Genomic DNA, 16,504 nt, shown 5'->3' with positions numbered 1-16,504 from the left:
GTGTATCTCTTTACTCTTTATCTCTCTAAACTGCATTCAAGATAATTACCTCAGCTCTTTCAGTTAACTAATTTTCTTTTCAACTGAGTATGATCTACTGTTTATACTCTGCATTCCTAACCCTACTCTGCATTCCTAACCGTATTCTGCATTCCTAATTTCAGTGATCATATTTTTCATTTCAAAAATTCCACCTGTTATTCACCTCTTTCACTGGGATTTTAATTTCTTCGTTTATCACTAATCATTTTGTAGATTCTTTTAAGTTATTCTAATTGAGTTATTAGGGATGCCATTATTCCTATTTGTGTGACTGCTAACTCTCTTTCATTATCAATGCTTTCCCTGTATGACATGTAATTTTTGACTTGGGATCATCTTCCACTGACACCGTTTTCTCTGTGACAGCCTCATTCACCCTGGATTGCAGGGTGGTGCTACAGTAGTGTTGCAGTTGTTTTTGCCAGGTACCCCAAGGGGTCAGATTTTGAGTTAATGTTTTGTTTGTTTGTTTGTTTTCTTTCTTACTGGAGTATAGTTGCTTTACTTGAGTTAATGTTTTGACCTGGATTAACCACAGTGATCTGTCAGTGTGTGTGAAGACTCCATGCACATGCATGATACAGGCTTGAGCATTCTGTATCCCATGGGATACATATTTTCCCCACCTAGGATCCCGGAGAGATACAAGCTTCCTTGATTCTTCCCTGAAGTGCAGAGAAATAACAGGAGTGGCCGCCCTTCATGGCTCCAGCCTTGTGCAGGGATTTGCCCTGTGTGCCCACCTCACATGGGTCCAGGCTGCATCTCTCTATTTCAGTCCTTGGGTGGTAGGAACTGTAGTTGGGTCTGATGTCACCCATGGTCACCAAGTAAAGGCTCTGAACTTAACCACACTGGCTAGGTTCCATCTGTTTCTTTTTCACATCAGAGGATCTATTTTCTTTCAAGCTCACTATATATTGAAAGAGAGTTTTGTTGTTGCCTTTGTTGTTGTTGGGCCTTATACAGAATATCCTTACACTTGTAGCATGAGAGGGAGCTATAACAGTGCAGTCACCAGCATTTTCAGAACCAGAAGTAGGAGGATTTTTCATCCCCATATACTTTTTCCTGGTTTGGGGTTACTCCCTGTCCCTGACTCTCTGCTCCTGCTGTTTACACACGGTGGCTTCTTGAATCTCATTGATACAATGGATTAGATATTATCTTACTTTTTCTTCTTTCTTATAGGAACTCATAGAATATATTTGCTCTTATTCCTCAGAATCATCACTGTGTCATGGGTCCCCAGGATCATCCCCCAGGTTTAACGATTCTCTAGGGGGACTCACCAATAAGTTGTACTGGTGACTATGATTTATTCCAGCCAAAGAATACAAGTAAAATCAGCAAAAGGAAGAAGCACATGGAGCAAAGTTCAGAAGAAACCCGGCGCAGGCATCCAAGAATTCTCTCCCAGTGGAGTCACACAAGATGCTCCTAATTCCCCAGCAATGAGCTGTGACTACACAATATGAGAGCTACCACAGAAGCCCACTGGAGACTCAGTGCCAGTGGGGCCCAGTCACACAGACACCCTCTGCCTGGCGCATACCAAAATTCCAGTCTCCCAGAAAGAAAACAGGTGTTCAGCATAAACCATAGTTGTTTACACAAAAAAGTTGAGGCACAGTGAGCCATTCTTACCAACTTTGCAAGCAGGCCTTTCTAAGAGTAGCAGTTTTAGGACTGCTATGTTAACTCTTTTTTGTACTTCCCCCTTCTTTTGAACTGGACGTTGTTTTTATGGTTCCGAATGGGATTTTTTTCTCTGTATGTTTTTTCTTTTCTATATTTACCAGATTTCCTGCTATAAGGCCAGATTCTTAAAATGAAAACAAATGTTTACAGAGTCCTGCAGGGTACATGAATGCTTGAACATATAACTAGATAGAGAAAAATTTTCCACCAGAATAACATGAGAGAACTATTGGTTATTGGAAAAATACATTGTTACTGCTAAAGATAAAAGCTGAGACCCACCCCACTACCCTCCAGGGCACTGAGTGCAGGAAGAAAGAGAATTTTGTAGGAAACAAGAGAATTTTGTGGATTGCTCAAGAGAGGGGTGAGGAGAAGAGAGAATGAGCATGGGAGGGTGAATCCTGGGAAACACTGCGCACTGCAATTTGACTCCACCTTATAACACTCCCCACATATACACTCACACTCACACATTCCATAAAATGTGCAAAATTTCATAAAATGCTTCATGTGAGTGAGTGCATTGTGAAATTTGGTGACAAGGCTCAGTTCTGTTCAGTGAAGCAGATAGCGTGTAAGGAAGTGAGAGAGTGGAGGCCAAGGGAAGCAAGAGAATGAGGCAATGGCTTCTCATAGAAATGATGGCAATGATTTTTAACTGTCACAGGCACTTTGAGGGTTGGAGATAAGTTTATTAACACTAGTGGACTCATGGACCCCCATGGTGTGTGTGGGTGTGTATTTAAATAAAATATGGATTGATATCCACCAATCAGTGTTAATCATTATTTATGTGTCAGTAGTAAGCACTAGTGATCTTCATTAAATTTTTTCTTGTCTTCATGCTCTAATTTTTCTTCAAAGAATATATATTACTTGTAACATCAAAAAACAATAAAATATGTTCAAAATTATGAGGTCCCTTCAAAAATGACTTTTAAAACACTTCTAAATAGCTTGAACCTATACTAGCATTTTTCCCTAGTTTTTTTTTTCAATGTTGGCTCCTTTTTGGAATTTAAAAAAAAATTTTATTGGGGTATAGTTGATTTACAATGTTGTGTTAGTTTCAGGTGTACAGCAAAGTGATTCTGTTATACATATACATATATCCACTCTTTTTTAGATTCTTTTCCCATATAGGCCATTACAGAGTACTGAGTAGAGTTCCCTGTGCTATACAATAGGTCTGTATTAGTTATCTGTTTTATGTATAGTAGGATGTATATGTCAATCCCAGTCTCCCAATTTATCCCTATAAATATCAGTTAAGTCCATCTTGTTTAATGTATCATTTAAAACTTGTGTTTCCTTATTTGTTTTCAATTTGGATGATCTGTCCATTGTTGGAAGGGGTGTTAAAGTCCCCTACTATGATTGTGTTACTGTCAATTTCCCCTTTTATGGTTGTTAGCATTTGCCTTATGTATTGAGGTGCTCCTATGTTGGGTGCATAAATATTTACAATTGTTACATCTTCTTGGATTGATCCCTTGATCATTCTGTAGTGTCCTTCTTTGTCTCTTGTAATAGCATTTATTTTAAAGTCTATTTTGTCTGATATGAGAATTGCTACTCCAGCTTTCTTTTGGTTTCCATTTGCATGGAATATCTTTTTCCATCCCCTCACTTTCAGTCTGTATGTGTCCTTAGGTCTGAAGTGGGTCTCTTGTAGACAGCATATATACGGGTCTTGTTTTTGTATCCATTCAGCCAGTCTGTGTCTTTTGGTTGGAGCATTTAATCCATTTACATTTAAGGTAGTTATCGATATGTATGTTCCTATTACCATTTTCTTAATTGTTTTGAGTTTGTTATTGTAGGTCTTTTCCTTCTCTTGTTTCCTGCCTAGAGAAAGTCCTTTAGCATTTGTTGTAGAGCTGGTTTGGTGGTGCTGAATTCTCTTAGCTTTTGCTTGTCTGTAAAGGTTTTAATTTCTCCATCAAATCTGCATGAGATCCTTGCTGGGTAGAGTGATCTTGGTTGTAGGTTTTTCCCTTCCATCACTTTAAATATGTCCTGCCACTCCCTTCTGGCTTGCAGAGTTTCTGCTGAAAGATCAGCTGTTAACCTTATGGGGATTCCCTTGTATGTTATTTGCTGTTTTTCCCTTGCTGCTTTTAATATTTTTTGTTTGTACTTAATTTTTGATAGTTTGATTAATATGTGTCTTGGCATGTTTCTCCTTGGATTTATCCTGTATGGGACTCTCTGTGCTTCCCGGACTTGACTGACTAGTTCCTTTCCCATATTAGGGAAGTTTTCAACTCTAATCTCTTCAAATATTTTCTCAGTCCCTTTCTTTTTTCTCTTCTCCTTCTGGGACCCCTGTAATTCGAATGTTGGTGCATTTAATGTTGTCCCAGAGGTCTCTGAGACTGTCCTCAATTCTTTTCATTCTTTTTTCTTTATTCTGCTCTGTGGTAGTTATTTCCACTATTTTATCTTCCAGGTCACTTATCTGTTCTTTGCCTCAGTTATTCTGTTATTGATTCCTTCTAGAGAATTTTTAATTTCATTTATTGTGTTGTTCATCATTGTTTGTTTGCTCTTTAGTTCTTCTGGGTCCTTGTTAAACGTTTCTTGCATTTTGTCTATTCTGTTTCCAAGATTTTGGGTCATCTTTACTATCATTACTCTGAATTCTTTTTCAGGTAGACTGCCTATTTCCTCTTCATTTGTTTGGTCTGGTGGGTTTTTACCTTGCTCCTTCATCTGCTGTGTTTCTCTGTCTTCTCATTTTGCCTAACTTACTATGTTTGGAGGTCTCCTTTTCACAGCCTGCAGGTTCGTAGTTCCTGTTGTTTTTGGTGTCTACCCCCAGTGGCTAAGGTTGGTTCAGTGGGTCATGTAGGCTTCCTGGTGGAGGGGACTGGTGCCTGTGTTCTGGTGGATGAGGCTGGATCTTGTCTTTCTGGTGGGTAGGACTGCCTCCGGTGGTATGTTTTGGGGTGTCTCTGCCCTTATTTTGATTTTAGGCAGCCTCTCTGCTAATGGGTGGGGTTGTGTTCTTGTGTTGCTAGTTGTTTGGCATAGAGTGTCCAGCACTGTAGCTTGCTGGTCATTGAGTGGAGCTGGGTCTTAGCATTGAGATGGAGATCTCTGAGAGAGCTTTTGCCGTTTGATATTATTTGAGGCCAGGAGGTCTCTGGTGGACCAGTGTCCTGAACTCGGCTCTCCTACCTCTGACTCGGCTCTCCTACCTCAGAGGCTCAGGCCTGGCACCCGGGCAGAGCACCAAGACCCTGTCAGCCACACGGCTCAGAAGAAAAGGGAGGAAAAGAGAGAGAGAGAGAGAGAGAGAGAGAGGAAGAAAAATAAAGTTATTAAAATAAAAAATATATTATTTTTTAAAAAGTAACAAAAAAAAGAAAGAAAGAAGAGAGCAACCAAACCAAAAAACAAATCCACCAATGATAACAAGTGCTAAAAACTATACTAAAAAACAACAACAAAAAACGGGCAGACAGAACCCTAGGACAAATGGTGAAAGCAAAGCTATACAGACAAAATCACACAAAGAAGCATACACATACACACTCACAAAAGGAGAAAAAGGAAAAATATATATATTAAAAAAAATAAAGGAAGAGAGCAACCAAATCAATAAACAAATCTACCAATGATAATAAGCTCTAAATAATAAACTAAGATAAACATAAAACCAAAAACAACTTAGATGCAGGAAGCAAACCCCAAGTCTACAGTTGCTCCCAAAGTCCACCGCCTCAATTTTGGGATGATTCATTGTCTACTCAGGTATTCCACAAATGCAGGGTACATCAAGTTGATTGTGGAGATTTAATCCTCTGCTCCTGAGGCTGCTGGGAGAGTTTTCCCTTTCTCTTCTTTGTTCGCACAGCTCCTGGAGTTCAGCTTTGGTTTCGGCCCCGCCTCTGCATGTAGGTTGCCGGAGGGCGTCTGTTCTTCACCCAGACAGGAGAGGGTTAAAGGAGCAGCGGATTAGGGGGCTTTGGCTCACTCAGACCAGGGGAGGAAGGGGTACAAAATGCGGGGTGAGCCTGCAGCGGCAGAGGCCGGCGTGATGTTGCACCAGCCTGAGGCACGATGTGTGTTCTCCTGGTCAAGTTGTCCCGGGATCACGGGACCCTGGCAGTGGCGGGCTGCACAGACTCCCGGGAGGGGAGGTGTGGATAGTGACCTGTGCTTGCAACAGGCTTCTTGGGGGCTGCAGCGGCAGCCTTAGCATCTCATACCCGTCTCTGGGGTCTGTGCTGATAGCCGCAGCTCACGCCCATCTCTGGAGCTCATTTAGGCGGTGCTCTGAATCCCCTCTCCTCACGCATCCCAAAACAATGGTCTCTTGCCTCTTAGGCAGGTCCAGACTTTTTCCCAGACTCCCTCCCGGCTAGCTGTGGCGCACTAGCCCCCTTCAGGCTGTGTTCAGGCAGCCAAGCCCAGTCCTCTCCCTGGAGTCTGAACTCCAAAGCCCGAGCCTCAGCTTCCAGCCCCCGCCTGCCCTGGCGGGTGAGCAGACAAGCCTCTCAGGCTGGTGAGTGCTGGTCAGCAGCGATCCTCTGTGCGGGAATTTCTCTGCTTTGCCCTCTGCACCTGCACTCTCCTCCGTGGCTCCAAAGCTTCCCCCTGCCCACCCACCATCTCCACCAGTGAAGGGGCTTCCTAGTGTGTGGAAACTTCTTCTTCACAGCTCCCTCCCAGAGGTGCAGGTCCCATCCCTATTCTTTTGTCTCTGTTTTTCTTTTTTCTTTTGCCCTACCCAGGTACGTGGGCAGTTTTTTGCCTTTGGGAAGTCTGAGGTCTTCTGCCAGCGTTCAGTAGGTGTTTTGTAGGAGCTGGTCCTCACGTAGATGTATTTTTAATGTATTTTTGGGGAGGAAGGTGATCTCCACGTCTTGCGCCTCCACCATTTTGAAGCTATCTCCACTAAAGCAGTTAGTGGAGTGATTTTTCCCGTTGACATTCCCACCAGATGTGTTGAAATGTGAGTTTCTTTTGATGCATAGTCTTACCAAATTTGGCAAACTTTACCAATCTTATGGTTTAAAATTGTTTTCCGTATGATCTTAATTTGCATTTCCCTGGTTACTTATAAGGATAAGCAGCTTTACTGTTTGTTTGCCATTCTGTTTCCTCTTTTATGAAATGCGTGCCCACATATGCTGCCTGTTTTTCTATTGTTTGTCATTTTCTCGTACCTTCATAGGAATGAATCTTGGAGGAGGAATGTGAGTGGACAGTTTAGCACACTAGGCCCTTGGGATTATCTAGTCCATCAAACTGCCAGAAGCAAGAGTCCATTGTAAATTTTACATAAATTTTACGTAAATCTTAAAATCCTCTCCCATCTTTCTGCTGTATAGGGTTTTATCGGTTCCCATAAAGAGCAGGTGTTGAAGGTTTACTACTTGCCTGGAGTACCTGAGATCTTTCAAAGGAGCTTCCAGATACAGATTGCCCACTTGGACCCAGAAAATATTACTCTGAGTGGAGAGGGAATCTTTCCCCGAATCTGCGTTGATCTCCCCAGGAACCTCAAAGGTACTTCTGCCCTCTATAGTATTTCCCCACTGGATGACAAGATGTGTTTTAGCTGCTTATTATAGGGTTGATGGCAACTCGCATTATTTGTTTGGCAGTCCTCACAAGTTCCCTTTTGTGTTATTCCTGAATTGCAAAAAACGTCAAGAGTTGAAATTGACTTGGTGACCTGAGATGAGTAAGACAAGATAGGGTCCATGGTAGTTCCAAATTAAGACCCCTGGCCAATTTTGCCATCATTAAATTACTTAAAGAGGGATCAGGACATTGTACTTCCAAAAGCCTTTTCCTCCATCACATGTTCCTTCCAACTGCACTCTCTCACTGAGTTGTCACTCACAGATGGCCATTGAGAAGGCAAAGGCTGATTGTACTGCAAGGAATACAGTTCTCAGAATATCAATATAAACTGTACAGAAAGGCAGCTAAGGTTCCAACCCCTTATGCTGGCAGTACAGTTTGGAGGCTAATTTAGACTTATCAGTTGTCTGCCCACATCCTTAGCCAAGGCTTTTCTGGGTAACATCTGGCACCCAGAGCCATCCCTCTGTATCAGAATATTTCTGTCTTGGCAGATCCTGAAGCTCAACCCAGCAGCTCTTTTAGCCACAGACTGACTCTGGCTCTTTCTTCCTGACATGGACTACAGGATGAAGAGTCAAGAGAAACTTCTCACCCTTCTTCATGAACCCTCTTCAAGCTCTTTGAAATCTATATTCCCTAAGCAGCTTCAGACTAAGCCCTCCCACCTCAGCCTTTCCTCCTACCCCACTCCCCAAAGTCACTAACTCACCTGTTGATGGTCATGCATTAAATCCTAATTGTCTGCTCCCTGATAATATGAACACAAATATTAATAAATCTAAGACCATGTTACACTCTAGTATCTAGAGTTCCAGCCAGCCGGAGGTTAGTCCAACTCTACGTATAATTGTCAAGAAGAAAAGCCTTTGCCACACGGTTGAAAACTGGGTGCCCAGCTGGCCTCATGATGGCAGTAGACATGTTTGCCCAATACAGGGCTTTAAAATAATTTAAATCTGAATACTAGTTGGGTCTTCTGTACTCCAGTTCACCACAGTCCCAGCACTTCCTATGGTTTCATAGAAGGCACTTTAATGACTTTGCTTACCTTGCCCCTCCAGCATTTGAATTTGCGCTGGCTTACTGGTGAACTGGTGAAATCTCTCTCCCCATTGCCCAGCCTGCCTGATTCAGGGGACTGTAGCTTATTTAGTCGTAGTTAAAGCAACTTGAACCATATATATTCTTTTTGTTAACAGAGAATTAATAAACATGAAGACCAACCTAAAGGGTGACCATCCACCTGGGTTTGTCCAGCCTGGAGGGGTTTCCCAAGTGGTGCAGCCATCAGTGCTAGAACTGGGAAAGTACCAAGTAGGCTGGGATCCAGTTGGTCACCCTATGAGTGGCTCAGGATGTTACTGTCATTAAGTTCTTGAGAAACAGTTGGTAGCCCACTAAAGCATAATCTCATAAAACTCAGTGAGTTCTCTTTTACAAATTCTACTCATTCACAAATTATCCTCTGAAGCAGAGAAAACATGGCAGGCTAAGTTTCACAAAGTTCACTTCCCTTCTCACTTTATTTACCCTGAGCTTAGAGTCTGTGTTTTAGGCATAATTCATATATTTCTAGCCATTCAGATTTCCTTCTCCTTCCAACCCCCACAGGATGTGAGAAGTATGAAATCTTCTTAAATCAGGCCAGAAAAAACCTAGAAGAAACCAAAAATGAAATGTTTGACCACTTAGAGAGACCTGAGGAAGTGCCTGAGGATGAATCTTCTGAGGTAAGATTGGCTTCGCTCTGCACAGGAAGTAGATTCACAGGAAGCTGCAAAAAAATGTTTTTCCCAGTGGTAACATCTTGCATAACTATAGAACAGTATCAAAACCAGGAAATTGACATTGGTACAAGCCATAGAGCTTATTCAGATTTCATCAGTGTTATATGTACTCGTGGGTCTGTCTCTGCATGTCTGCATGTCTCTGTATGTATGCATATCTGCGTCTGTGTGTGGTTCTAATCCAATTTTTTCACGTGTAGTTTTGTGTATCCACCACCACAGTTAAGATACAGAAGTGTTCCATCTCCGTAAGTATCCCTTGTGCTCACTGGGGAAATAGAATTATAAGCAAAAATCTCTTTCCAACCCACAAAATCTCTCCACAAAGGTGGAAGAGAAAGAATCCAACTTTATTATTGATAAGCATTAAAGCAGAAAGTGTTCCGTGTCTCTGTCAGTCTGCTAGGAGATTGCAAAGACAGAAAGAAATCTCAGTCTTTCGTAAAGCCAAGCAGATACAACCTATTATATACATGTTCTCAAGGTAAACAGTAACTAGTCCTTAAATAAAAACTATAACTAGTCCTCAAGTAAGAGGACTTGACAGCACCATTTGTCACACTTAGTTCATGCTAAATTCACATGGTAATTGGGGTGACCATCTGTGTTAGCTAATTGGCTTTACCCAAAGGGAAAACAAACCTTTTGTGTTTTTATGACAGGGTCCTCTGAAGTTGAGCTCCTATCCTCCCACAGAAATGGCAGGATAGGAGATGGGGCTCTATGTTCCTTGACGATGACATGTCAAAGAGATGGTTCCCAGGTCCTTAAGGAAGATGTTCCTGGGTTGTGAAGCTGATAAAAAGTCTTAGCCTATGAAAAGATTTATATATATTTCCAAGAGACAGAGAAAGATCTTACAAGTTTTCTTGAAAATGAAGCTGGAAGAAGTCTCTACCCTTATTTTCAACAGGGAGAATTGAGCCTCTTTTTTTTTGCCACACCTCATGGCTTACAGGATCTCAGTTCCTGACCAGGGATTGAACCGGGGCCGCAGCAGTGAAAGCCCGGAATCCTAACCACTAGGCCACCAGGGAACTCCCTTGAGTCTCTTATTTTTAATTTGTTTTTTTTTTTTTTTTTTTTTTGCATTTGGAACATTTATTTCAGGAAATACATTTTGTTTTTGCCTTTACATGCTTCTCGCTTATAGCCATCCCCAATCTCCCCACCCCTTTCCCCTGGCAGCCACTATAGTTCTCCATCTCTATAATCTTGTTATGAGTATAGAAGAGTTATGTAAATGGAATCATACAGTATGTAACCTTTTGAGATTATTTTTTTTTCATTCAGCATAATGCCTTTGAGATCCATCAACATAAATAGTTCATTCCTTACTCCATTGCTCAGTAATACTCCATGGCACAGATGTACAGTTTGTTTAACCACCTTGAACCCCAACAAAAATTTTAACACCACAGATATACTGTATATCTATTTATTTACTGTGACCCTTTGGAGGGCCACAAGCCATTGTAATATCTAAGATTTTCTCACTCTCTCCTCCATGAAGCAACTTTCGCCCCCTTAGGGGTGGTTTTGCCCCCATTGAGAATGCATGTTCTCAAAGAATTTGCTTACTTGCTCTTCTCTCTTGCTCCAGTTAAATGCTCAACTCCAGATGGAAGTAGAGCGGCTTATAGTCCAAAACTATGCCACAGAACATCAGAAATCAATTGTCCTTGGTTCCGTGGACAACTTCTGCCATCAGAGTCACCGCAAACCGATCAAGTGAGCGCCCTTCCATGTCGTGTTTGTTTCAGAGTGTGGCAGAGCCAGCGGTGCCCTCCACCAGAGTGCTCCATGAATTAATGATTGACTATGTACGGATGAAATCCACTCGCCTTACATGTCTGCCGTTCTCTAGCAGCCAGCCAACCAGGCAGGTCTCTGCCTCTTAGTCAGAAACCTCCCACTTTGTCTAATAGATGGGCCGGTTTCAGGTCCTTAAGGACCAGCACTGAAGGTGTTTAGAGATGATGGCTAAAGCAGCAATGTGGTCTTCTGGGGGAAGTGTCTTGTTCCTCGTCTCCATTCTGGAGAGTGGTGGTTCTCTACTCCAGAGAATAGAATTGTGCAGAGGAGATGGAAGAAAGCCTCACACTCTTGCACATTTGGAAATGTGAGTGGTAAGAAGACCTTGTTAACTGTTTCAGAGTCCAGCTGCCAGAATATATCCTAGACTTTGGCTACATCACCCTTGGTGACGTCCGAACCCACATCATCAAGATCACCAACACCAGTCACTTCCCAGTGTCCTTCCATGCAGAAAAGCATGTCCTTCACGACACAGGTAACCAGGATGGAGACCCTTCCTATTGCACTCTGTCATTTCTAACACGATGCCCATCTGTACTGTCCGGGAGTGCTTCTTCTGGGATCAGCTGAAAGAATTGTTGGGCCATTAATTGATACTTTGAGTGGTCATCCTGCCTCCGATGGGCTGTATCTAGAGCAGCTCTTGATTGCTACTTTTGTTTCCTCAAAGAAATTTTGTTTGTCTTGGTCCAGGCTTCAGTATTGAGCTAGATCGTGTGAAGAATCTGCCTTACTGTGAAACGGAAACATTTGAAGTGAGATTTGATGCACAAGGGGCCAGCCTTTCTGTTGGAAACAAAAATGTCATTCTGCCCATCAAGGTAAGATGCATCACGAGGCCCAGCTGATCCTCCCCAGCTTCCATCTCTGCTTGCTGATCACCCCTGTGATGATCCAGTTACTATTTCAGAGCCGTGATTCTTTCTCCTATCCCATGCGACATGGTAACAACAATTTTATGCCCACTCTAGGTGGTTGGAGGGCCAGCAGTTCACATCTGTCTCCAAGCCAAGGTGACCATTCCCAGTATGACACTGTCTTGTGGAAAAGTGGAGTTTGCCACAATTCAGTGTGGACAGTGCCTCGTGGAAACTATTCAGCTTTCCAATCACCTCCAAGTCCCTTGTGAATGGTTTATCCACACCCCTAAGCAAGTTAGCAAGGTAAATGAATTGTGGCCCATTGTCCCCTTTTTTCCATCTCCATTTAAGTCAGATTTATAATTCTAATCCGTCACTCTCTTCATTTCACCCTTCTGCTCAAAGACTTTCAGCGACAACTATTGCCCCCTGAATAAAATGTAGGCCCTCAGCCCAGCACTCAAGGACTATCAGGCCATGCTATCTCGCGAATGTCATGTCGTATTTATCTTTGTGCCCTGACACCTGGGAAGTAATCAGTAAACATAGATTGAGTGGGTGGACGGTGGAGGCATTTTCCAAAGAAAATGGTCTAATTGTCTACTATTTATTTGCCAGCTGGAGAAACACATGCCAAAGTACTTAAGACGGAAACTATGTGCTGAATTCAAGCCAAAGACACGGATCTTTGAGATTCAGCCCACTTCTGGGGTCTTGGATCCTGGTGAGAAGTCCAACATGCAAGTGAAATTCATGCCCAAAGAAGAGGTAAGCTTTAAAGAAATGCAGTCTCATTCAGACTCTCTGGATCTCTTTGAGCTGTACTCGAAGTCCATGCTTGATTGGGTCTCCAGGGAAACTTTGAGTGACCTGTCCCTCACTATTCTGATTATGACATTCAGTGCTCTGGTTCATGCAGGAGCTGTGTCCTGGTGGTTAGGAGCACCGGCTCTGGAATCGGCAGATCTATCTAACACTTTGACTTTTACCAACAGACCTGGCCTAGTGGCCTTCTGCCTCTGACTAAGAGGCTGCATGGCTTTGGGCAAATTATTCAGCCTCGCTAAACCTCAGTTTGCTCATAGATAAAATGAAAAATAATAATATCACATGTCCAAAATCCCTTATTGCAATTCCAAAATCCAATAAGTTCTAAAAACTGGGGGAAAAATTTTTTTAAGTTTCGGACCCAAACTCATTTGGCAGAAAAACCTATCTGAACTGACATGAGACTACTTAACCTTTATTTATCCCCCTTGGTTTGCAGACTCAAACACTGCAACTGCAGAAATATTAATGTGTTTGATTACAGGGGATGCTGCTAAGGCTACTATGTAACATAGGGTATATGCTCTGTGTTTACCTTTTTAAAACTCTGAATTTGAAAGCATCTGGCCCCTAGGGTTTCAGGTAAGAAATTATCAACCTGCAGTAGCTACCTCCTAAGGGTCATTTTGAAGATTAAATGAATTAATGTGAATAAAATGCATAGCATACTGCTCTGTATGTAGTGTCTCAATATCTATTTACTATTATCATCAGTAGTTGTGATAATAATAAGTACTTTCTGGTAGACATACTCCCTGGGCCTCACAAGTGTTTCTTTTGCAAACACCATGAGCACAAAGCTACTCCTGACAAAGAATACAGTAAAAAAATAATAAAAATCCTAGAACCAGAGAGGATCTCAAGAGGTTACACTGTAAAGACTTTTGCTGAAAGCCTAAGGCATTTGGGAGATGTTTTTCTTTATTCTTTTAAAAGAAGAAATCGATGTGAGTTTTATAAAATACCCATGGTTAACTCCCGTTTTCCTGGTAACGGCTTTGAGGAAGTGCTTCAGAATCTACAATGAGAAGAAAGAAAAGAGAATGACTTCATATCTGATTCTAAAATAGAGTCCCTGTTTCTGTCATTATCAAAATCTCCCCAACCCTTTTAAAAGAAAAGAAAACTAATGTGTTTGTCATTCTTAGAGAGTCTTAAGACTGCCAGCAGGTTTACTCAAGATTTTGGATGTTTTACTGAAAAAAATACCAGTAAATATAGTTAAAAAAAAAAAAAAAGATTTGTTTGGGCAGTTCCATAAGTGTTGAGTTAGCATTGGTCAAAATTAATAAAATGTTTCCACCAAATGGGATAGGAATTTTTTTAAGTATCATTTTTTACTGAAGTATAGTTAATTTACAATGAATACATATATTTTTTTCAGACTCTTTTCCATTGTAGGCTATTATAAGATATTGAGTATAGTTCCCTATGCTATACAGTAGGTCCTTATTGTTTACCTATTTTATATATAGTAGTGTGTATATATTAATCCCAAACTCCTCATTTATCTCTCCCCCCCACCCCACTATCCCCTTTGGTAACCATAAGTTTGTTTTCTATGTCTGAGTTTATTTCTGTTTTGTAAATAAGTTCACTTGTATCACTTTTTTAGATTCCACATATAAGCGATATCATATGATATTTGTCTTTCTCTATCTGGCTTACTTCACTTAGTATGATAATCTCTAGGTCCATCCATGTTGCTGCAAATGGTATTATTCCATTCTTTTTTACTCCATTGTACATATATACCACATCTTCTTTGTCCATTCTTCTGTTGATGGACATTTAGGTTGCTTCCATGTCTTGGCTGTTGTAAACGGTACTTCTATGCACATTGAGGTGCATGTATCTTTTCAAATTAGAGTTTGGGAGAGGAATTTATTGGCCGTATACAAGGAACTGGTTAGCCTTGCAACCCATACAGTCCACACCTATATCTTCACCAGCATCAGCAGCACAGAGAAACACCGATGTCCACATTAACAACTCCTAGACATTATAACATGCGTTCAGAATACTTTGTGTTAGAAAACAAGATGAATGAAATGTTTTAGAAATATTTCCCTGGGACTTCCCTGGTGGTGTAGTGGTTAAGAATCCACCTGCCAGTGCAGGGAACATGGGTTCAATCCCTGGTCTGGGAAGATCCCACATGCCATGGAGCAACTAAGCCTATGCACCACAACTACTGAGCCTGTGCTCTAGAGCCCGTGAGCCACAACTACTGAGCCCACGCACCTAGAGCCAGTGCTCCGCAGCAAGAGAAGCCACCGCAATGAGAAGCCCATGCACTACAACGAAGAGTAGACCCTGCTCATCGCTACTAGAGAAAGCCCACGTTCACCAACAAAGACCCGATGCAGCCAAAAAAAAAAAAAAAAAGTAAGAAATATTTCCCTAAAAAGCAGTTAAAATATAGAAGTTTGGATCACATAAGGTGCTAAACCCATAACTATATAGAAAACCTTCTTAGCCAATAATTTGTTCTCTTACTATCTCCAACAACAGGTATTTTTCTGAACTTGTATCTATGTCCTTACACATTCTTTCCATCTGATTTTCCTTCCCTCTGAGCTAAGGTAGTTAAGAGCTCTCCAAATCGCTCAGCCAATCATGCTTTCCAAACCCAAGCCATGAGCCCAACAGTTTCAGAACAACCTGGGCATCTGGTTAAAACTACAGAATCCCCAGCCTTATCCTGCCCCTACCAAGTCAGGATCTCTAGGAATGGGCCTGTGAATATGCATTTTAATAGGTTCCTAAGTGAAACCAGATTAGAATAATTCGTATCATTATCAACTGGTATTTGGATTGTAATTGTATCAGATGAACTGATTGCGCTAGCTGATCATCTCTGACTAGCTGCTTAACTGTATCTTTAAATAATGGAAATATGATCATTCAGGTTCTCCAAGAAACAGACCTGGAGTCAAGAATTTGAGTGCAAGCAGATTATTTAGGAAGTGTAGGGAATACTAAAAGAGAAGTAGAAGGTGATAAGGAAAAGGAAGGCAGCTAATAGGGTGTGCGAGTGAGCCAGCTACCTTGGACACTGGACTGATTTATTGATTTATTTATTTTTGGCTGCCTTGGGTCTTTGTTGCTGCATGCGGACTTTCTCTAGTTGTGGCTAGCGGGGGCTACTCTTCGTTGCGGCGCACAGGCTTCTCGTTGCGGTGGCTTCTCTTGTTGTGGAGCACAGGCTCTAGTTGCACGGGCTTCAGTAGTTGTGGCATGTGGGCTCAATAGTTGTGGCTCGCGGGCTCTAGAGCGCAGGTTAGGTAGTTGTGGCACATGGGCTTAGTTGCTCCACGGCATGTGGGATCTTCCCAGACCAGGGCTCAAACCTGTGTCCCCTGCATTGGCAGGCAGATTCTTAACCACTGCGCCACCAGGGAAGTCCTGGACACTGGATCTTAATCCCACTGGAAACTCGGAGAAAATATACAAAATGCACATTTCAGAATTATCCCTCTCAGGAGTCTTTATACAGTAACTCCTGAGAGTCGTTGGTTAAGGATTGTCCCCAGAAGGTGTTACTTCTCTGACACTTCTGCCTTGCCCTGCCCTACCCATGGGCAGCAGGGCCCATGAAATGAGAGCCCAGAGGTACAGACCCAGAGGTGCAGATAGTGGCAGTGGGACATCTGAGCACATTGGAGGATCTGAGGGTTATGAGAACAGCATTCACAGGACTGTGATGAAGCACTTGGTACAGTGCCTGGCATGCTAGATACCCAGTATTAACACTCTAATATAAGTTGCTCTCATGCAATTTTATAAGAAAACTTTTCTCTCTTAATCTAAACAGGATCAATTTTGTCCCCCAGTGGCTATCCGTTTTACATGTCACAT

At 42.0% G+C, this 16,504-nt stretch overlaps 1 protein-coding gene across 1 annotated transcript in view; it reads left to right on the top strand.

The window, feature by feature from the left end:
* The window catches only part of HYDIN (HYDIN axonemal central pair apparatus protein), a 440,857-nt gene that overhangs the window by 302,100 nt on the left and 122,253 nt on the right, over positions 1–16,504 (top strand). Inside the window, exons 30-36 of the mRNA XM_049703807.1 lie at positions 7,089–7,266; positions 8,962–9,080; positions 10,741–10,868; positions 11,294–11,430; positions 11,649–11,776; positions 11,927–12,118; positions 12,434–12,583. Coding sequence (XP_049559764.1) covers positions 7,089–7,266; positions 8,962–9,080; positions 10,741–10,868; positions 11,294–11,430; positions 11,649–11,776; positions 11,927–12,118; positions 12,434–12,583 — 1,032 coding nt within the window. The remainder of the gene's footprint in view (positions 1–7,088; positions 7,267–8,961; positions 9,081–10,740; positions 10,869–11,293; positions 11,431–11,648; positions 11,777–11,926; positions 12,119–12,433; positions 12,584–16,504) is intronic.

Source organism: Orcinus orca, chromosome 20 (genome assembly GCF_937001465.1).
Source record: "Orcinus orca chromosome 20, mOrcOrc1.1, whole genome shotgun sequence".
Taxonomy (NCBI): domain Eukaryota; kingdom Metazoa; phylum Chordata; class Mammalia; order Artiodactyla; family Delphinidae; genus Orcinus; species Orcinus orca.
Note: the sequence above shows the minus strand (reverse complement) of the source record. Positions and strands in the feature narration are given on the sequence as shown.